The sequence below is a fragment of the Chelonoidis abingdonii genome, chromosome 1 (assembly GCF_003597395.2).
Source record: "Chelonoidis abingdonii isolate Lonesome George chromosome 1, CheloAbing_2.0, whole genome shotgun sequence".
Lineage (NCBI taxonomy): Eukaryota > Metazoa > Chordata > Testudines > Testudinidae > Chelonoidis > Chelonoidis abingdonii.
In genome coordinates this window covers 25,740,011-25,762,139 of record NC_133769.1, presented here as the reverse complement: position 1 = coordinate 25,762,139, position 22,129 = coordinate 25,740,011, and the positions used below count along the sequence as shown (strand labels likewise).

Sequence of the window (22,129 nt, the reverse complement as noted above, 5' to 3'; positions counted from 1 at the left end):
TGGAATGAATATGAGCAACACATCTCGAAGAACAACAGTTACAAAGGTGAGTAACCGTCTTTTCTGGTCATTCCTTCTGAAGCATCTGCCCCAGCCACTGTTGGAATGCAGGATACTGAGTTAGATGGACTATTGATCTGACCCAGAGTGTCCATTCTTAGTTGATGCCTTTTTAAAGTTAATGTAATTATAAGGAGTGTGTGTGTGTGTGTGTCTGACCATCTTTGAATGGCCCAAAATGAGGGGAAGATGTTCAGTGATATGAGATGTTGAAGTCAACTTTTGTAAACAAAGGTGATGCCTTGCTGCTGCTTCAGAGAAGCATTTTGAAAGTTTTCATATTTTTTCCTAGGTTATGCTTCTGTCAGAAATACGACACACATTCAAAAGAATATTACCTTTTGACAAATCTAAAAAAACCCTATTTTTACAGGTACTTCAGAATTAAGTTCTTTTTACAAGAGAAGTATAGCTTGCATGTAGTCTAAGGGTTAAAAGTAGCTAATTCCTATTTTAAGGTTTTTTAAAATCATCAGACACATACCAAAAAGCAAATACCCTTTGTTTCCATCCCCTATTTAGCATATCTGCCAAAATGGTCTTTCTCGAGACTAGTAAAAAACAGGTAAATTCATATTAAACTGTTTATTTTCAATGTATTTCTACTCAGACTTTTGGTGCTCTCACCCAGGGCTGTTGCTTTGTCTGTTTTGCTACTGTCAGTCCCAAGATATGACGATAATCAAGTCTATCTCCTCATGTCTGAACATGTTAGCCATGTTCTCCTGGCAGGGATACTGTGAGGACATAAAAGTAAATAAGATGGGAATGCAAGGTGTGGTATAAAGGTGATGATAGACTAAGAAGAACACCAGAGAATCCTGTGGCATCTTATAGACTAACAGACGTTTTGGAGCATGAGCTTTCATGGGTGAATACCCACTTCGTCAGATTCACCCACGAAAGCTCATGCTCCAAAACGTCTGTTAGTCTATAAGGTGCCACAGGATTCTCTGCTGCTTTTACAGATCCAGACTAACATGGCTACCCCTCTGATACTTAAGAAGAACACAGCACCCAGAGGCTTGATCAATGGAAATACTGCATCAGAGGCGTGTGTGAGCGAACTTAAAAATGAAGTCTGAACTATGGTTTCTAGAAGACTTGATAAAACATTTTAGGCAGAGGACTCTCCCCCTTTAAGGTTTTTAAACTGTGGTAGATTCTAGTTTGTCATATATTTGCTGCCTGGTCATTGTGGGTTCACCTGTCTCCCTTGTATTATGCTGATTGAACCATGTTTAATCACAGAATATCAGCATTGGAAGGGACCTCAGGAGGTCATCTAGTCCAACCCCCTGCTCAAAGCAGGACCAATCCCCAACTAATGGTCAAATGCAGTTCTTCCTGGTAACTAATTGTGTTGTATTAGAGAATATGCTGGTGCAAAAACATTCAAGGGCTGGTCTTAAAATGAGGATTATAAATTGTGTTTAATGCCCTTGAACGACTATTAAGGCTTTATGCTTTGGTTGTATGATAAAGATTTTCAGTGCTGCAGTAGCAGTTCGGCCTTTCTGACAAAAAGATTCAAATGGAGCAGGCCTCAGCGGAGCACCACCCCTAAAATGATGGGTTTCTTTGTATTTCGTGGGACTCTCCTTTAAACACAACCATGTATAGGTGAACAGGAGTCATCCTCCACAATGTCACACTAGGACTATGCACCATGTTGTCTGTTAAAGATTATCATGCAGACACTTATGTTTCAAACAGCTTTTTCATTGGGGTTTTATTTTTCTCAGTCTCAGCCTATTATACCAGATTCTTCAGACTTTGCACCTTCCTCTTATGGTTTTGTGCTGCTGCTTCCAGTTCGTCCCAGTTTATTCCCTTCCCAGACATACCACTTCCTGAAGTCTTTCTGCTACTCCTCACATCTTGGGCCTGTCTTCTTTCTGATGGGATTTGCTGTTCTTCATAGCTAGATAGTTTATTCCTGCCCTCCCTGGGCCTAGATTCTAAGGAGCTGTCGTGCAGTTTTTCCTTTTGTAGAGTCCTTCCCAGTCCTTTTCAAGCTCTCCTGTCTTGTCTTCTCTCTAATTATACTCCCAATCAGGTGCCAGCTGCCCCTTCATTAGACTCCCAACTAGGTGCACTTCTTAGTCTCCAGAGAAGCTGGATCCACTTCATTTAAGAGGCCAGCCACCCTGTGCAAACCGCACAAAGGCTATTTGTGATGCTTACTTTGTTGTAAAGTACTATGAGATGAAAGTGCTAATAATTAGTTAAAAGCCCTAAAGAAGAGATCATATACATGTGTGTGAACTTTTCTTGTCTATACTAGAAAAATTTGGCATGCTAACCAGTGTTACAGGCATGCCAGCAAGTCCACATGCCAGACTTTCAACAGTGCACCAGTGCTCATGGACTTCGTGGATGTCGTTTGAGTTAATTGTGATATCTGTTCATCTCCGCCATTGCATCACCAGGGTAGAGAACAGTGCTGGCATAACAGCTGCAACAGTGCAATTAGCATGCATTACAGTGCAGTGATCGTTGTTTAGGTGCTTCTGTATTGTACAAGGGTCAAATTTGGTAGAAGCCTTTCACCCATTCAAATTGGATTGCACGTGCTTGGGATGTCAGTACATGTGTTTTCACAATCTCTTGAGTTATCAGGCCACTTTTGTAGTATGTCAGAAGAAACCATCATTTAAATGTGCATCCAGCTGACTTGGAAGTGTTTGGGTGTTCATGAGAACCTGGAGCAACCAGCAGATTATTCCCAGCTGAACTGATCCATAATATCATGTTTTACAGCTGGGTTCCAAATGTCTCGCCAAAAGTATCATTAATTCTGGGAGAAGACAAAGGATCTGAAGGTCCAGTGCAACAAGGCCTGGAATGTTGACAGTTGCACCACAGCAGCATGGAAGACACCTATTTTTGACGCCTTGATAATATTCTCAGCACATCATCATCTATAGTCTGAGTTCATTTTGGACAGCATCAAAAAGCTGTCAATGTGCTGTTGAGGAACAAGGAAAGGTGGAAAGGACATATGGGTCCAAATCCAGAACTGATGTGGATAAAGGCTTATCCAGAACTGTTCTGGGTGCTGAAAGATCTCTTTGCAGTGTCTCTTTCTGGACACAAGCTGATGTGCAAGTTTTGAATGAGGACTTGGGAGATGAAAGGTCCTCTAAACAAGATATATTGCTGTTAATTTACTCCTCTGAATTAATGTCATAAGAGCTTAGAGTAAAAGCTTAACAATGAAAAGAGGAAGGTATTTGTAGCCACTTTTGTTCTGTCACTAACATTTTGGAAAAAGGAAACCTTTGTTAAAAATTCAGCATGCCCTAACTTTCTGTTAAGATGTGAGAGCTGACTATATGTTCTCTGGAAATATCCAGTAAGTCTTCCATCAAAACTGGGAAAGACATAAATTCGTATTCCTGATATTTCAAAGGCGACAGGTAAAAAATACGAACTCAAAAGTTTTCTAAATCATAATGAAGCAAAAAGGGCTCATATTCAGTTTTCTAAAATAAATCTTTTACAGATTATCTTTAGACTTTGAATTTAAAAGGGAAATTAATGCTACTTTTATGACACTCCTTGATACCTCAAGGGTGGTCAATACATTAATATGCCTGTTGACTCTCTCCTTATTTCTCGGTTTAGAAACCACTACTGCATCAAGGCCACAATTTGGAAATGTTAGTTACACCAAGATAGTGAACAGGCAGCACCACAAGGAGCAGATGCTTGACCTGTCTTCTGCTAAAGCAGAGCGAGAGATGAAATGGTGACCATCATAGGAGTGTGAAAATATACAGCAATAGAATTTGAGGTGAAGGACAAGAAATTGAAGTTTGAGGACAGTCAACCTTTTTTGTGTACATTCAGGGAAGAGAACAAGGAAGCCATAATGGAATATATCTATTGTGACAGGGAAATGAGCCTACTGGAAAAAGAGTACCACAGAGAGCTCTTCACAGGAAATAAATGCAGAGCAAGAGGCAAATTCCAGTTTGTTCCCCTCTGGCTCCCTGCATGTGCATTCTGTTCCAGCTCTTCAGTACAATGCCATTAGACATGAGCACTACGTATTGTACTGTCCATTCTTACCTGCTTCTTCCTGGGCATTCCTATGCAACTCTGCCCCTCATCAGAACTAAGAAAAAGACAATGAGAATCCACAGAATATGCAATTCCTTTCCCTACAGTATCTAGTTACAAACTGTTTGTTTTATTATGCGTTTTGCATTGATTACTTCAGCTGGCCTGTATGTGTTGTTAAATAAAGATGGTTTTCAGTATATCTGTTAAATTATTCTGCTTAATGAAATTTTATCCTTCATAGTATCATTAAATCTCACTGGACACCAGACTACCTCATTTTCTATAATATCTTCAATCAAAATCATACACATTTACAAAATGGGATCAGCAACAGCTGTTGCATAAAGTTAAACCCACCACCGGCAAAGAAAACAATATTTAATAACAAATAGTAGTCTTCTCTTACCTCCAGTAGAAAATTGTCTTATTTTGTTTCCGTTTTGCAAACAGGCCATGGATATGAATGGTTATGTTTCTAAAGGAGTTGGGATTTTGGCTCCTCTTCTCTCATAATTTCCATGGGCTTGCAGAAACATTTTTCAAATATCTAGCAAGCCATTGTTTCAGGAAACCTGAAATTGTGGGCTTAGAAACTCGAGAGGCAGTGTGCCTACAAAGGTTGATTAGTGTGCTGTGTATAGACGTGAGGCATGTCAAGGCTGATTCCCCACTCTGGCACTTTGAGTGCAGAAGGTGAGGGCCCGCAAGGATTCTAAAAATAAATACTGGCCACTCCAGGCTTGTATTAAACTCCCAAGATTACAGCTTCTCTCTGACCTTGGATGGGTAGATGCTGCCACCACCCAAGTGCGCCCAAAAAACAAAAAAATCTTCTGACTCAGGAAGGCACACATGAGAATTCCTCCCTGTGGGTACCTGCGAGCCCTTACACTCCCTCCCCCATCCCTGGGGAAGAGCTGAGAAAGAAAACAAAGGAAATCAGCTGTTGCCACTAGCTAATTAAACAAGCACAAACCTTAGGACACACAAACCCAATCCTGTTCTTAAAGGTAAATTTTATTAAAAACAAAAAGAAAATACATTTGGAACTTAGGCTATTGCTAGATTTTAAAAGAGCAAATATAATAATTAAGCATCAAGAATAGTTTTCTTGAGGTCCAGCTTAATGGTTACAAGCGAAACAAAAGCATTTTGGGGTTAGCACAGAGTCGTCCACAAGCTATAAAGAAATAAGGGAGAAACCTAATCACATCTTCCTAGACATTCCCTGATGTACTTGCTTATCTGGGGTTCAGATAAGAAATTCCTTGGTATGATTTGATGATTTTTCATAACTGGTTTAAAGCTTCTTACAGCATTGCTGCTCTGTGTCTCCTCTCTCCAGAGAACAGACACACACATAGGGAATTTTTTTTCCCAATTTTAAAAAGTTCTAGCCCTCCCATTGGCTCTTTGGTCAGGTGCCCACTCCCTCCTTTTACCTGTGGGCTTTTTAACCCTTTACAGGTAAAGCAAGTAGAGAACAGCTACTAACAGGGATTTTGTAGCTAACTGGCTGGCTGGGTGTCCATAAAAGGGAGTTGCCCCCTTCTTCTTCTTTTATCACAGGGCAGAACTGTAAGTAAAACTAAATGGCTACTGTGGATACACTGGGCTATTGCTATTGGCACTGACACAACCCTCAAGGTTCAAGAAGCAATAGCAGAGCTCTCCAGTACAGAGACATCCTAATTCTCTTTAAATTCAGAGTGGGTAGCACAGAACATTGTTTTTGCTTCATTGCTCTAAACAGGCAGAGTAACTTTTTTATTTTTTCCTTTATTTCTATTACTGTTTTGAGCTTATTACTAAAAACTTTTCAAACACCACTAAGGAGATACTCTTCCCCCTCCAAGTACAAATTGAAGAACATTAGGCATCTGAACAGAAAGTAGTTTTTCATCTATTTGATTTGCTGAACACTATCAGTGAACTAATTACTGAACAGTACAGAGACACTGCCCTTTCCCCAAAGAGTTTGCACGCTTAAAATATGAGAGTGATAGAGGAAATGGTTTCATTTGCTGTATAAACCTGTTTGTTGCATCTGTATTTGGTTTTAAACTTTTCTTTATACAATGCCTTATACTGTGGTCTTGTAAAAATTGACCTATTAAGTGTTGTTAAAAATTCTGTTTGTTTAAACAAAGCTACATCATTCTCAGTTTGTCTAACTACAGTAATACATTTGATTTTAGATGCTGATGTGAGTGAAGACTCCTCTCCCCCACTACCAGAAAGAACACCAGAATCATTTGTATTAGCAAGTGAACAGAGTGAGTCTCTTCTGTTACGTTTTACAGGTTTGGGGAATAAAATAATTCTGAATAATACCAGTTCAATACAGTAGTTCTGGGTGCTGCTGCTTTTTGTTTGTTTTAAAGAATTAAAAAGATATCAAGCCAGTTTCCCCACCTATGCATTTTTCCCCCATAAGTGTAGCACCTTACATTTGTTTCTGTTGAATTTCATTTGGTTCTCTATAGCGCAGTTCTCCAATTTATCAAGATCCCTCTGAATTTTAGCTCTATCCTCCAAAGTATGGGCATCCCCTCTCCCAGCTTTGTGTCATCTGCAAACTTGATCGTTATGCTCTCTATACCTACATCCATTTAGCATAGTAATACATTAATACATGTACCTGGATACAGCTGATGGGAGTGCTGATAAAAATTGAGTTTATGGCTTGTCAACATTTCCTGAAAAAAGGATATGTTCTTAAAATACACTATACTAAAAACTTGTAACACTATGTTAAGGATAGTTTGAAGAGACTGGTGCAGGGATAGAAGTGTGGCTGTATTTCCCCCTCTCCACTAAAGATTTACTTGTCTGCTTCTTCAGTACACTTGTAACCTCTAATGCAGGGGTTGAGGAGGGAGTGTGGCTGGTGTATGCTGTACTACTCTCTCCTCATCTGATAGATGATCCTTCAAATCAGCTGGTGTCAAGGTTCCTTCTTCACTCTGAACTTTAGGGTACAGATGTGGGGACCTGCATGGACACTTCTAAGCTTAATTACTAGCTTAGATCTGGTATCGCTGCCACCATCCAGAATTTTCAGAAAAAATTTTTTTTTTTTTTTTCTGGGGGATTCATCCCTTTCCCACTGAAACCTTTCCCCTCCCTGGGCTTAGCCTTTGAGCAGACTCTTCACCTATTCCAGTGAGTCCAGTTATCCAATCCCTTGGATTTTAAAACAAGGAGAAATTAACCATCCCCCTTCCTTTCTCCCACCAATCCCTGGTGAGTCTAGATCTAATCCCCTTGAATCTAAAAACAAGGAAAAATCAATCAGGTATTAAGAAAAAGGCTTTTAATTAAAGAAAAGAAAGATACAAGAAAACCCTCTGGGAGAGACTAGCATACCAGCTACTCTCACAGACAACAGATTCAAAACACAGAGGATGTTCCCCTGGGCACAAATTTAGTTACACAAAAAAATACCCAAATACCCAATTTGATTCTACCTCTAATTGCATAAGACAGGTTACAAAGAAATAAACATAACCCTATTTATTCCTTTCTAAAACTTTACTACTCTGATAAGAGGCTGGTTCCTTCATATTTTTCACTCCAGGTGAAACTGAAACTTTAAACAAAGGAAAAACTTCCCTCCTTCCTTTTGAAACATCTTGTTCCCCCACTGGTTCCTCAGGTGTTAGTTAGGCTAGGTGAACTTTTTAACCCTTTACAGGTAAAAGAGGCATTAACCCTTAACCATCTGTTTATGACAGCTAGCAACAGTCCCTATCATAGAATAGCATTAGGCTGCTCTAAGCAATGTCTAGGGCTGTGCAGAGAATAAGGGAGCTGTTTACAGCTCCTTGTTGCCTGACTCCATTGTGTCCAGCAGAAGCAGCAGTCCAGTCCGATATTGTTACATGTATTTAGCACAGTGCTACTGTAACGTATTGAAACAGATAACACTTCCAACTCTAATAAATCAGTCACTGTGTGTGTATACTTCACTTATAAACCCAGCAATGGCTTTAATTAGTAAATAAGTAAAAGGAGTTAATGTAAATCAGGTCTGAGCAGATTGGTAATGCTCTAGAGAATTTTGTATAGACTCATAGACTTCAAGGTCAGAAGGGACCACCATGATCATCTAGTCTGACCTCCTGCACAATGCAGGCCACAGAATCTCACCCACCCACTCCTGTAAAAAAAACCCTAACCTATGTCTGAGTTATTGAAGTCCTCAAATTGTGGTTTGAAGACTTCAAGCTGCAGAGAATCCTCTAGCAAGTGACCCATGCCCCATCCGGCAGAGGAAGGCGAAAAACCTCCAGGGCTTCTGCCAATCTGTCCTGGAGGAAAATTCCTTCTCAACCCCAAATATGGCAATCAGTTAAACTCTGAACATGTGGGCAAGGCTCACCAGCCACCACCTAGGAAAGAATTCTCTGTAGTAACTCAGATCCCACTCCCATCTAACATCCCATCACAGACCACTGGGCATACTTGCTTGCTGATAATCAAAGATGAGTTGCCAAATTAATTGCCAAAATTAGGCTATCCCATCATACCATCCCCTCCATAAACTTATCAAGCTTAGTCTTAAAGCCAGATGTCTTTTCACTCCTCTTATGCTTAGAAACCTTCGTCTAATTTCAAGTCTAAACTTCCTAGTGTCCAGTTTATATCCATTTGTTCTTGTGTCCATATTGGTACTAACCTTTAATTCCTCTCCCTCCCTAATATTTATCCCTCTGATATATTTATAAAGAGCAATCATATCCCCCCTCAACCTTCTTTTGGTTAGGCTAAACAAGCCAAGCTCTTTGAGTCTCCTTTCATAAGACAGGTTTTCCATTCCTCGGATCATTTAGTGGCCCTGCTCTGTACCTGTTTCCAGTTTGAATTCATCCTCCGTAAACATGGAGACCAGAGACTGCACACAGTATTCCAAATGATGTTCACCAGTGGCCTTATACCACAGTACTAACACCTCCTTGTCTTTGCTGGAAATACCTCGCCTGATGCATCCTAAACCCATTAGCTTTTTTAAGGCTGTATCACACTTGGTTGGCTCATAGTAATCCTGTGATCAACCATACTTCGAGGTCCTTTCACTCTTCTGGTACTTCCTACTGATGTGTCCCTCAATTTATAAAAAATCTTATATTCCCTAAATGCATGACCTTGGCATTTCTCACTATTAAATTCTTCCTATTACGTATTACTCCAGTTTTACGAAGGTCATCCAGATCCTTCATGTATGATATCCTGGTCCTTCTCTGCGTTTGCAATAACCTCCCAGCTTTGTGTCATCCGCAAACTTTATTAGCACATTCCACTTTTTTAGGCTCCAAAGGTCAATAAATAAAAAGATTAAATAAAAATTGGTCCCACAACGGATCCCTGAGGAGACTCCACAGTAACCTTCTTTCCAGCCTGCAGTTCACCTTCAGTACGACCCGTTGTAGTTCCCTTTAACCAGATCTTATCCACCTTTCAACTTTCATTTGATCCCCATCTTTATCCAATTTAACCTAATAACTTTCCCATGTGAAAACCGTATCAAATGCCTTACTGAAATCAAGGTAAATTAGATCCACTGTGGTTTCCTTGTCTAAAAAATCTGTTACCTTCTCAAAGAAGGAGATCAGGTTGGTTGGCATTGATTCACCTTTTGTAAAACCATGTTGTATTTTGTCCCAATTACCATTGACCTCAATGTCTTTAACTACTTTCTCCTTCAAAATTTTTTCCAAGACCTTACATACTACAGATGTCAAACTAACAGGCCTATAGTTACTCAGATCACATTTTTTCCCCTTTCTTAAAAATAGGAACTATGTTAGCAATTCTCCAGTCGTATGGTACAACCTCTGAGTTTACTGATTCATTAAAAATTCCTATAGAAATTACCTGAGCTGTGAAAGTGCCATTTGTGATCCATAGTTAAGGATGAACTGGATTTTAGAGCACTTACTCCTGGAGCGTAGTATTTATTTTCTGAGAATTCATAAATAAATCAGTTTTGTCTGAATCAAAATTAATTAAAATGGGCTCCTTAAGCAAGTTAGCATCCTATTCAAACAATTTTTTTGTCCTGAATGATCTCTGTAATGGAATAATGCAGACCCTTCACACTTCTGACATAGTTAAAACTCACTGAAATCTTGTCCAGGCTACATTTAAAGAATTAAAAAAAAAAAAAAATTAAATTCCCCAATTACTTTTTGTAACTAAAAGTTTCTCATTCAGCAAATAGTAAATAATGATCTATAGAAAATCCACAAAGAACAGCCCTCTTTCAAAATGATGGAGAACAATGAGACATGACAGACTGAAACCACAACTCTTACTTGGTGACGATCTTGAGAGGAGCATCTCTCCTGGAGTGTTCTCTTCTACCTCCTGGCAACATAGGAGGCCACCATTTTGAGTGCGACTTGGCATCTCTCATTGAGAACAATGGGAGATGAAGGCCATTTTGAATGACGGCAAATTCTTCAGTTTCTCTGAAGATTTAATGCACTAAACCCTGGCAAATTTTGTTATGAAAAATAATGGCAAAAAATTACCATTAATCCTAATTATATCTCCACAAAAGCTACCTGTTGAACCAGATCAATTCAAAGAGAGCAGAAAGGGAGGAGAAAACGGGGTGCACAAGGGAATATGCAGGATCCAGGCAGTTGGGAGAATTAGGTGGCATGTTTGTACACAGGAGAGTTTGGAGGACAGGAAAAACTTAATGAAGGAGAAGGTGTGTGTACATTCTTACTGCTTGGCACTTCTAAGCATACTGGTGAATCTGGTCATAAAAGTTAACATTTAAAATAAAAAAATAAGGTTTTTGCTTCATATTTTCAAATCCATTAAAATTATCACATCGTAACATTGTTGGAATTTGTGTAGTGCCCATGTAAGAACCATTTTTAAAAGGAAATTTGCAGACAAAAATTGTTTAAAATGGAATTAAGGTTGAGTGCTAAAGCTTTAAAAAAAAAAATAAAAAAATCAGGGATGCTGTAATTATCTCAAAAGAAAGTGTCACAAACCCAGGAAATTCAGACTGAAAGTTAAACCTGAAAGAAATCAAGGCACCTTAAGATATGAAAATGTATAGTTGCAGTACCTAAACAATCTTATTTCTGCCCTGTAGAGACGTGAGAAGAAAATTCTGTCTTTAAACATTTAATTCAGACAAAAAAATGCTAAAATGCCATAATCTGAATCATATTTTTGTATGGTGTCACTACAGGGAAGAATTATGGTTATTTGTGCATTTCCTTGGCTTGACATTTTGTGATATTTCAGATCTAACCCTAGCTCTGAATTTTTGGGTTTGTAATCCTTGGTTTTGTACCATCTGTAACTGTGACTTTATAAATACCTATGATTCTCCCTCTAAAATTTCTTTTGCATATAATGTTGTATTCTAGCCTGAGATGTCAAAATAGAATTTTGTGGACTCTATCAATGCATATCCAAGTTTTGCATGTTGTATATATTGAGGGTATAATTTTTTTTGCAATTGATGTATTGCATTTTTTTAATTTTACCTAAAAACTAACCCATTTGTCTACCAACTGGAATTCCCTCATTGTAGGAAATTCTATCCAATTTTAAGCAAAAAAGGGAATTTTGTGATTTTGCATTTTGATCGGTGGCACTTTGTAATTTTGGAAGTTCTTCATTAAGTGTCTTGAACAAAATGTTGCTTAGAAATATTGTGAATACTGTTTGTTTTAAAGACCTCTTAGAAAAAGTTGTTAATGTAATTTATCTCTAAAATTTTGTTAAGAAGGTCCTTGCTGTGGTATTGAAACTCAGAAGATCACAGTGTCTACATTTCTGAAATATATTTTGATTTGAAAATTTCATTTTTATTAGATGCACCTTTGACCAAGCCTGTTACATTTTCACAATCTGCTGAAAGGCGTATACTGCAAGATCAGAATCTTCCTGAACAAACAGAATCTACAGTAAGTATGAGTGACAAGTACATGTTAATTTTTAGCTTCTGGAACTAAACCTTTTTAATATACAGCCAAATGTAAAAGAATATTTTTTTTTTAATGTTTATAATTGTTGATAAACTTCAACTGCCCAAGTTAACTCCCCCCTTTTGCTTTAACTGGTAACCTATATCAATTTAATTTTTAAAATTAAACCTGAGCTGCTTTTCTATGCTGTTGTTCTGAATTTTGAGTGCTAACGTTCTGCATTTTTTGTCACCAATACTTTAGATGAAGTGGTAGCACAGAGCTCTTCTAGCTTTAAACAGGCGTGAAAATTAAAATCAGAAACTGAACGTTCTATGAAATGAGTTAAATGCTACCTACACTCAAACAGTATCTTTAATGCATCATAACTTGTATTAATTTGCCAGCATTCCAGAATGGAAACAATGATTTTAGTAGTAATTCATGTATTAACTATCAGCTCTTGTTATCATGAGTCTATCATACTTTTACATTGAGTTTTCTGTAGCCTCCGGCCCCAGCGCTTGCCTGGCTCCTCCTGTTTGCCTGGTGCTCCAGCCAGGGAGTGGGGTCAAGGCACCAGGGCTTGCCCCCGCTCTGGTGCCGACAAGCCCCCACGCCCTGGCCTCATTCCCCAACAGAAGCACCAGGTGAGCGAAGCAGGGCAAGCCCCCACACCTAACCCTCTGGCAGAAGTGCTGGGTGGAGCAGATTGGGGGATGGTGGCACCCCAATTGGCTGGGGCCCCTAGGCATGAGCCAGTGGTAATCCACCACTGGGAGGGGCAGGCAAGCGAGTGTTCGGCTTGGCGGCAGAGGAGCTGCTCAAAAAAGGTAGGCCTGCCTCCTCAGGGAGCCAGGCCTGGCGTGGGGCAATGGGATGAGAACAGGTGCTGGGACTCATGCATGCTGGAGAGCTGCATCTCTTTCCGGAGCTGGGTGTGCATCCAGGGCCCCGGGTGGACCCTAGCCAGAACCTCCATCATCCTACGCAAAGCCTGCTAGGAGGGATGGGAGGAGGTGGGCCCCCCCACCCTCTTGTGGGGGGGGCCCACCTCCTGACTGCACCACTGGTAGGAAGTGTAAAATTTTCCAATTCTGCTTATGGTATCTCCTTCCAAAAATGTTTGCTTTTACCTTGAATCTCAGACATTCTTTAACAAATTATTTTGAGGTATCCTACAGACATTTAAAATACAATATTTCATATTAACAGGGCTTGAAAACAGCTGGATGTGTAAAACTTGGTAAGTGATTGATTTACTTCTTGAATACAAATGAAACTTTCAAACTAACAAGTTGCCTTGTTACTAGTCTGTGAATTGCCTTGAAGTAATGGTGGGAGGCCAAAAGGAGTTAGTTACCCTGTTTGCACTAGCTACTGAATTGATCTAACTGCAGGGGATGTGCATTGCATAATCACCAAACATCTTAAATTCTTTATCCTTTTTTAAATCTACAATAGTTTTTGTAGCCTATAGCCTATTGCACTTTGTCACAATAATAGTTAGGTTTACAACAACCTGACTTAAAAATTATTCCTACCCAACTGTAGCTGTTATACTAATATACAAACGAAGTCTTATCTTTTCACCTTCATTTCCAAACTACTCGTTTACTTCTGTATGTACTATATAAATATTGAATTAATTTTCATTTTATTTTACAATATGAGCTAATTTTCACAAATACTCTAACCTCATTAATGAAGCTCCAAAATAAATTGGTGAAAGCCTGAAGTATTTACAATGCATTCTGTTCTGTTGCTCAGAAGCACCAAATATAAGCTGAAAGGAAAGCATGAATACAGCTACTTATATGAATATATTAAAGATACTGTGAATTTAAATCATATTTTACATAGTTACCTTTGACACTAGTTGGTTAGAAGATAAAAACGGAAGGAATTTTTAAATTTTCTTTACTTCATATTGAAATAAGTGAAACTTTAATATGTGGATTTTGCTAAGATTGGTCAGTGAAGACCAGTGGTATTAGTTCAACTGCTGAAACTTTACTATAAGCACTTTCAGTTCTCAGTGTTGCAGTGCCTGGGTTACAAACACTTTAGGGAAGTGTTAAAAGAAAAAACTGTTTCTACTGGAATAAAAACATTTCTATTAGTCATAGATTTTATAAAGGCTGTTTTCTACAGAGGGTAAAATTTAAATCAAGTTTGACTTGAAAGCATCATTTTGAAATTAAGAATGCCACAAAAATTGCTTGCCTAACATATTAAAATCTCTTGTTTTCCAGATAATCTTGAAATGGGCGACAAAACACCAGCTGATCCTATACCTCAGATTCTTCTTTCCAGTTCCACTGATATAAGAGGTCAAATTACAGAAATTCCAGTAGAAATCACAGATATTGGTAATTGCCATTCATTCAAAACTGACCCTTTTATGTATTTGTTTAAATTTAGTACATAAATATATAAATGTTTACTCATTCACTATATGCATTCCATTTAGTAGCACTTTTAAAAAGTAGCATCCTTTAAAACATGGAAGTTAAATTCTATTGAGGAAAATAGAAAGAAGCATAAACTTTGGAAAATCAAGTGTAAAAATATAATTAGGAAGGCCAAAAGAGAATTTGAAGAACAGCTAGCCAGAGACTCAAAGTAATTGCAAGACGTGTTTTAAGTACATCAAAAGCAGGAAGCCTGCTAAATAACCAGTGGGGCCAATGGATGATTGAGATGCTAAAGGAGAACTCAAAGATAACGCCATTGCGGAGAAACTAAATGAATTCGTTTCATCGGTCTTCACAGCTGACGATGTAAGGGAAGTTCTCAAACCTGGGCTATTCTCTTTAGGTGACAAATCTGAGGAACTGCCCCAGATTGAGGTGTCAGTAGAGGAGGCTTTGGAACAAATTGATAAACTAAACCATAATAAGTCACCAGGGCCAGATGGTATTTACCCAAAAGTTCTGAAGAAACTCAAATGAGAAATTGCAGAATTAACAACTGTGGTATGTAAACGGTCATAAATCAGCTTCTGTAGTAGATGACTGGAGGATAGCTAATGTGACACCAATTTTTTAAAAAGGGCGCCAGAGGCAATCTCAGCAATTACAGGCTGGTGAGCCTTACTTCAGCACCAGGCAAGTTGGTTGAAACTATAATAAAGAACAGAATTGTCAGACACACAGAAGAACATGATTTGTTGAGGAGGAGTCAGCATTGCTTTTGTAAAGGAAATCATGCCTCACCAATCTACTAGAATTCAGAGGGAGTCAACAAGCATGTGGACAAGAGGGATCCAGTGGATATACTGTACTTAAACTTTTCAGAAAGCCTTTGACAAGGGCTCTTAAGCAAAGTAAGCTGTCATGGGATAAGAGGGAAGGTTCTCTCATGGACTGATAACTGGTTAAAAGATACGAAACAAAGGGTAGGAATAAGTGGTCAGTTTTCATAATGGAGAGATGTAAATAGAGGAGTCCTGCCAAGGATATGTACTGGGACTTGTGCTGTTCAACACATTCATAAATGATCTGGGAAAAGGGTTGAACAGTGAGGTGGCAAAATTTGCAGATGATTGAAAATTACTTAAATAGTTAAGTCCAGAGCAGACTGAGAAGAGTTACAAAGGGATCTCACCAAACTAAGTGACTGGGCAACAAAATGGCAGATGAAATTCAGTGTTGATAAATGCAAAGTAATGCACATTGGAAAACATAATATCAACTATACATATAAAATATTGGGGTCTAAATTAGCTGTTACCACTCAAGAAGGAGATCTTGGAGTTATTGTGGATAGTTCTCTTAAAAACATCCACTCAGTGTGCGGCAACAGTCAAAACAGCTAACAGAATATTGGGAATAATTAAGAAAGGGATAGATAATAAGACAGAAAATATTATATTGCCTCTATATAAATCCATGGTACACCCACATCTCAAATACTGCATGCAGATGTGGTCGTCGCATCTCAAAAAAAAAAAAAGAAAGAAAAAAAAAAAAGAAAAAAATTGGAGTTGGAAAAGGTTCAGGGTATGGAATAGCTTCCATATGAGGAGAGATTAATAAGACTGGGACTTTTTGGCTTAGAAAAGAGACAAGTAATAGGGGATATTGAAGAGGTCTATAAAATCATAATAGATATGGAGAAAATAAATAAGGAAGTGTTATTTATTCCTTCACATAACACAAGAACTAGGCATCGCCAAATGAAATTAATAGGCAGCAAGTTTAACACAAACATGAGGAAGTATTTCTTCACACAACGCACAGTAAACCTGTGGAACAATTAGCCAGAGGATGTTGTGAAGGCCAAGACTATAATAGAGTTCAAAAAAGAACTAGATAAATTAATAGAAGATAGGTCCATCAATGGCTATTAGCCAGGATGGGCAGGGACGGTGTCCCTAGCATTTGTTTGCCGGAAGCTGGGAATGGGCGACAGGGAATGGATCACTTGATAATTACCTGTTCTGTTCATTCCTTCTGAAGCACCTGGCATTGGCCACTGTTGGAATACAGAATACTGGTCAATATGGACCTGTGGTCTAACCCAGTACGGCTGTTCTTGTATTCTTTAGGAGCATAAAACTCTAAAAGTACACACATAAACAGATTTGGTATTAAGCTATTATGGGTTACTTTACTAAAATGCAAAAGCACTTTAACAGTATTAGCTATATCTGCAATAGAAGGGTTTGCCGGCCTAGCTATACTAGGCACTAGACCTCGCTTAAAGATTTTGACAATTAGTGCTGTAAATTTTAATCTCCTAGTTGCAATAAAGTAGAGCAGCTACTGTAAATATGAATCTCTTAATATATTCCTTTCAGAAATGGAGCATACTGTAATGTGCTTTTATTTGAATTTCCTTTTTGAAACTGTCCATGTATTGTCATATTTTACTCATGCAATTATTTGGGTTTCTAATTATGTAATCGATCCTCACTTGCATGTTTATAGAGTCTGCAAAATTTATGCTTTAATGATTACCACACATTTTCACTGTATAGTTATGAAAACCTGAGGAAATAAACAATTTTCCAAAATCATGGTATTTGGGGGAATAAAATAAGCAAATTATAAAAGACTGTAATTTGGCATTGTGGATTAAGTACCTTCCAAATGTGAGTTGAAATAGTGAAATATAAAAGTATCTCGTTCATGTTTGTCGTTATTACAAGCATCTTGCATTTATAACTCTTGTGTTGAGACTACATGAATTTTTGTAAGTCCCTGAAAAATAGGAGTATCTTAAGTGGGAGATGCTGAAACAGCTTTAACAATAGCAATTCTTCTCAATGCTAATATTTCTGAATTTGCTTTTTTCAAAGTTGACAGAATTTAAATATTTTCTGTTTTTAGGTTTTGGTAACCGTTGTGGAAAGCCAAGAGGACCAAGAGAGCCACCATCAGAATGGACATGATGAAAAAGAAAATGGTCACTCTGGAAAAGTCAAGTGCCACTGAAAACTAAACAAACAGTATTCCACTCTTTACTTTTTGGGGACTAACACACAACAGTGTAGTTATAACTATAGAATGGTACACTTTTTACTTTACATCCCACATAAAACCTTAAATATTATTCACAACAGTGGATTCCAGTATTACAACCTAACTTTTTGCTGGGGCCATCTACCTGCCTTATTACACCTAGGAGAAAGTATTGCATATGGTTTATTTTTGACTTCCAAGTATTATTGCCTTAATGTCTTTTAACCCTGTTACACGCTGCTTGTAGACATTTGTTAATATAGTGATACTTTTGAGAAATTGAGTTTAAGGACTACTTTTTGCTAACTTTTGATTACCATGTATGCATTATTTTGTATATGTACAGGGCAAGTAGGAATATAATTTGATAAAGTTGCAATCATAAAATATTAACAGAAGATGTAAGAAATCTCTGCATGTTCTAAATTCGTGTGTATCTTATTTGTAAATTATTTGCCCTGAAATTTTAGAAAACCGTTTCTGATTTAAAAACAAAAAAATTCTTGACATACAGCCAGAATTGCAGGTTTGCAGAGAGAAAGATTGTAATACGTTTTGTAAATTGTAAGCAAAAGGTTATTTTTATATTATATACTGTTGGTCAGACCTAATTTGTTCTGGTTTTCATCTAGTCATGGAGATTCAGTAAGTGCCTTGGAACAATATTGAATTCTCTTAGCCTATGTATGTTGCTTCAGTGTTTGAGTTCATCTGGGTTTAGAAATTTATAAAAACAAAAAAAAATTTATCTGACCTGCCAGTAAAATAGAACTCATTCTAAGTAACCAACACTCGTTAGTTTTCATTTTAATATTTCATAAGTTTCAATTTATAGAGATGAATTTCCTAAAAACTTCCTACATAATAACTGGTTTAATGCTACAGTATAATATGGTGTGTATTTCTACTTTTGTACAAACATTTCAGGACACACTGGTAAAGGGACTATTTGAGAGCCATTATTTTCCATTGTGCTGGTAAAAGTAGTATTTTGATCATTCAGCAAGTGTGTGTATGTGTGAAAGCAACTTATCATACGAAGATTCACATAGAACCCTTGCAGCTACACTGTATCTTGGCAGCATACCATGCCAAGGATTAATCCTTATAAGGATTCTCTACTTATAAACTTTGTTTCTGTAATAATGATAGACTCTTTAAATTAAAGAAAGTACCTCAAAATTTCATTGAGTGTTTTTACTTATAAGGAACGTATATTATTCAAAAGTGAACTAGAGTACATTTGGGGTTGGCCAGGTCATATTCAGCTGTTTAAGTTTGCAGTTCTTCAGTGCTCATTACTGTAAAAATCAAACTCAACCTAATGGATGCTAAAAATATATATTTTCTGTCAACTTTCTTAGAGATTCTGCCTAATTACAATGCAAAAAAAAAAAAGTAGAAATGAGCTTAGTAGTAAAACATATGAAAAAAAAATTATAACCTGTTTTTATTAATGAAAGTAGTGACTGAAACCTTCATACATGAGTATCTGCTGTTCTGGACACTAGGCATGGATTTGACGGTGTCTTTTCTACCACAGTGGGGGGGCAATTTAGTCATTTTTCCTCTGTTTCTCTGATTTCAGGCTCACTGCTGTACACAACAGAGAGCTTTAGAAAGTGAGAAGTTAATTTAGCAGCCTGCTAGGAGCTTCTGTAGAATTGGTGTTTCTTCATGTAGTTGCAGTGAGGTGTGTGTCGCCCAGCACATGGAACCCAGGGAATTTTGCTTAGCAGTACCTGTTTGGATGGTGCTCTGGCCCTTCCCCTCACTGTTAAAGGGCAGCACGCCCCATTCCCCTTAGTTCCTTTTCAGCAGTCAAGGCTAGAGTTGGAGCATTCTGTGTGGTGTTTCACCTCACACTGTTTGTTTCTCTGACAATTTATTGTATATAGTTCATTGTTAGTGTAGCTTAGGAGTACCCTTAGGTTAAGTTATAGTAATTAGCATGGATAGTTGCCCTGGGTGATGCCCCTACCAGGGTTTTTGTTGTGCCTGCAAGAGGGGCACATTTAGGAAAGGTTCTCTATATACAGTTCATTTAAGAAGAGGATAAAGTTGACAAGAGATCTTGGATATGTCTACACTACAGGATTACTCCAATTTTACATAAACCGGTTTTGTAAAACAGATTGTATAAAGTCAAGTGCATGCTGCCACACTAAGCACATTAATTCGGCAATGTGCGTCCATGTACAGAGGCTAGCATCGATTTCCGAAGCGTTGCACTGTGGGTAGCTATCCTGTAGCTATCCCATAGTTTCCGCAGTCTCCCCTGCCTATTGGAATTCTGGGTTGAGATCCCAATGCAAAAACAGTGTCGTGGGTGATTCTGGGTAAATGTCGTCACTCAGTCCTGTTTCTCTGAAGCACGGCACATCATTTTGCACCCTTTTTCCTGGATGCCCAGGCAGACGCCATAGCTTGGCAACCATGGAGGCCCGTTTTGCTTTGCACTGTCACCCAGTTAGTGTACTGGATGTTGCTGACAGCACGGTACTGCAGTGCCAACGCAGGGCATCATGTGACCTTTTGCAAGAGTAGCAGAGAGGTTACCTCCTATGACCCGTCTGCCATGCCATTTGTAAATTGGCGTGCAGTTAATCAATTGTTTCTGTTACCTATTGCTGCTGTCATGGGTGTCCTGGCTGGCCTTTGCTGCAGTCGACCGGGGGCGGCATGGACAAATGGGAATGACTCCCTGGTCGTCCCTTCTTTATTTTGTCTAAAATAGTCAGTCCTTGCTAGAATGGGCAAGTGTTACAGAGAACCGAGAGCACAGCACCGCTCCGTGTCAGGCCCAGGATCCCGCAGACATTGGTGAGCGGCATCTTTCTAGGGGCGCCTCGCCCTGCAACAACCCCACCCTTGTTCTCACTCCCCCAATCTCCTGGGCTACCGTGGCAGATGTCCCCCATTTTGTGTGATGAGTAATAAAGAATGCAGGATAAGAACACTTGACTTTTTTAGCTAGATTAACTGAGGGGAAGAAAGGCCTCAGCTGCTATGATTAGGTCCAGGGCAGTACAGATCTTTTCTTTAGGACATGAAAGGGGTGGGGCTGTAGAGCTCAACCTCCAGTTGCTATGATAACAGGATGGTACCAGCGTTCTGTACATCTACTGGGGGATGCCGGGAGTTCATTCCCTTTTTACCCGGCGCCCCCGGCCGACCTTCACCGAGGCCAGCCAGGAGCCTTCACAGGTGATGATGAAGACGGATATCAGTCATATCTGTACTGTCTTGCCATTCGGGAAGGGGATAGCTAGCGTTTCAGGCGCTGGAGCACCCCTGTCTACCGCAGCATGCAGTGGGACATCGGGTGACACTGAAAAGGTTGAGAATGTTTTTTTCCATTTATTTCGGGGGGGGGAGGGTGCTAAATTGACGACACATACCCTGATCCCGGTGAACATTGGTTTTTGGACCTTCAGGCATTGGGAGCCTCAGCCAAAGATGCAAATACTTTTCAGAAGACTGCGGGGACTGTTGGATAGGCTGGAGTCTCTCAAGTCCCCTCCCTCCTGCATTATAAGCGGTCCATTTCTCATTCTTTTGGCTTTCCATTACACTTGTCAACAGCACTGTGACTGTGGACTCTGTATTCATGCCTGGAGATTTTTTCAATTGCATTGTCTCATTTGGTTTCGTAACGGACCTGATAGACGATTTGTCTTCCCCATACAGCGATCCGTCAGTATCCTCCATATGGTCCCACCATGCTGGAGCTCTTTTTGGATTTGAGACTGCATCGCCCACCTTGTAGCTTGATGCAGATAGCTCGTGAGCAACAGGGAAATGAAAATCTAAATTTTGCAGGGCTTTTCCTGTCTACCTGGCCAGTGCATCCGAGTTCAGACTGCTTTCCAGAGTGGTCACAATGGTGCACTGTGGGATACCACCCGGAGGCCAATACTGTCAATTTGCGGCCACACTAACCCTAATCCGACATGGCAATATCGATTTCAGCGCTACTCCTCAGGAAAGAGTACAGAAACCGGTTTAAAGAGCCCTTTATATCGATATAAAGGGCCTCGTTGTGTGGACGGGTGCAGAGTTAAATCGGTTTAACGCTGCTAAATTCAGTTTAAACGCGTAGTATAGACCAGGCCCTTGTGTCTGAAACAGCGCCTCTTAGAGCAGGCCATGAACCCTGCTTCAGAACCAGGGATCTCTTAAGGTCCTCTGGCCCTGCACTCTTCTTTGTAGCCAACACTGTGTGGTTACTGGGTTGAGATGTGGTGCATCCCCTAACAGGAAGAGAGGTCATTCTTCTTCCTCAGGTCCTTCGAGGATGAGGTCCCATGAGACCAACCAGGCCTGTTCCAGGACTTGAAGGGACTCCTCATTGTTTTCCAAGGGAAGTGCTGACCGGCACTGAGACTCCTTTTGGTATGTATTATAGAGATGGCCCACGTAGCCCTCCATAGTACCACATTTAGATCAGTTGGACTCTGTATCATCACCTCCAGTATTGGCCATTGGGCACCCATAGAGTCCAGTACCAATGACAACAGCATTGGCACCAATAGTCTCCATGCCATTGGAACAGGGTCAGACCTGCTTTGCCTTTATGTTCCTGAT

At 39.3% G+C, this 22,129-nt stretch overlaps 1 protein-coding gene and 1 long non-coding RNA gene across 4 annotated transcripts in view; one reads left to right on the top strand and one right to left on the bottom strand.

Moving 5' to 3' along the window:
* The window catches only part of PTPN12 (protein tyrosine phosphatase non-receptor type 12), a 171,248-nt gene extending 152,519 nt beyond the window's left edge, over positions 1-18,729 (top strand). For 2 of the 3 annotated variants that reach the window (XM_075064503.1, XM_075064504.1), the window contains 5 exons: positions 6,330-6,407; positions 11,983-12,074; positions 13,290-13,320; positions 14,330-14,446; positions 17,411-18,729. In XM_075064503.1, coding sequence (XP_074920604.1) covers positions 6,330-6,407; positions 11,983-12,074; positions 13,290-13,320; positions 14,330-14,446; positions 17,411-17,472 — 380 coding nt within the window. In that variant the 3' untranslated portion in view covers positions 17,473-18,729. Of the gene's footprint in view, positions 1-2,823; positions 4,819-6,329; positions 6,408-11,982; positions 12,075-13,289; positions 13,321-14,329; positions 14,447-17,410 lie in introns of those variants that run through there. The other variant, XM_075064505.1, reaches the window with a different exon arrangement.
* Positions 1-22,129, bottom strand: part of LOC142046621 (uncharacterized) — a 107,177-nt gene that overhangs the window by 10,440 nt on the left and 74,608 nt on the right. The window lies entirely within an intron of this gene.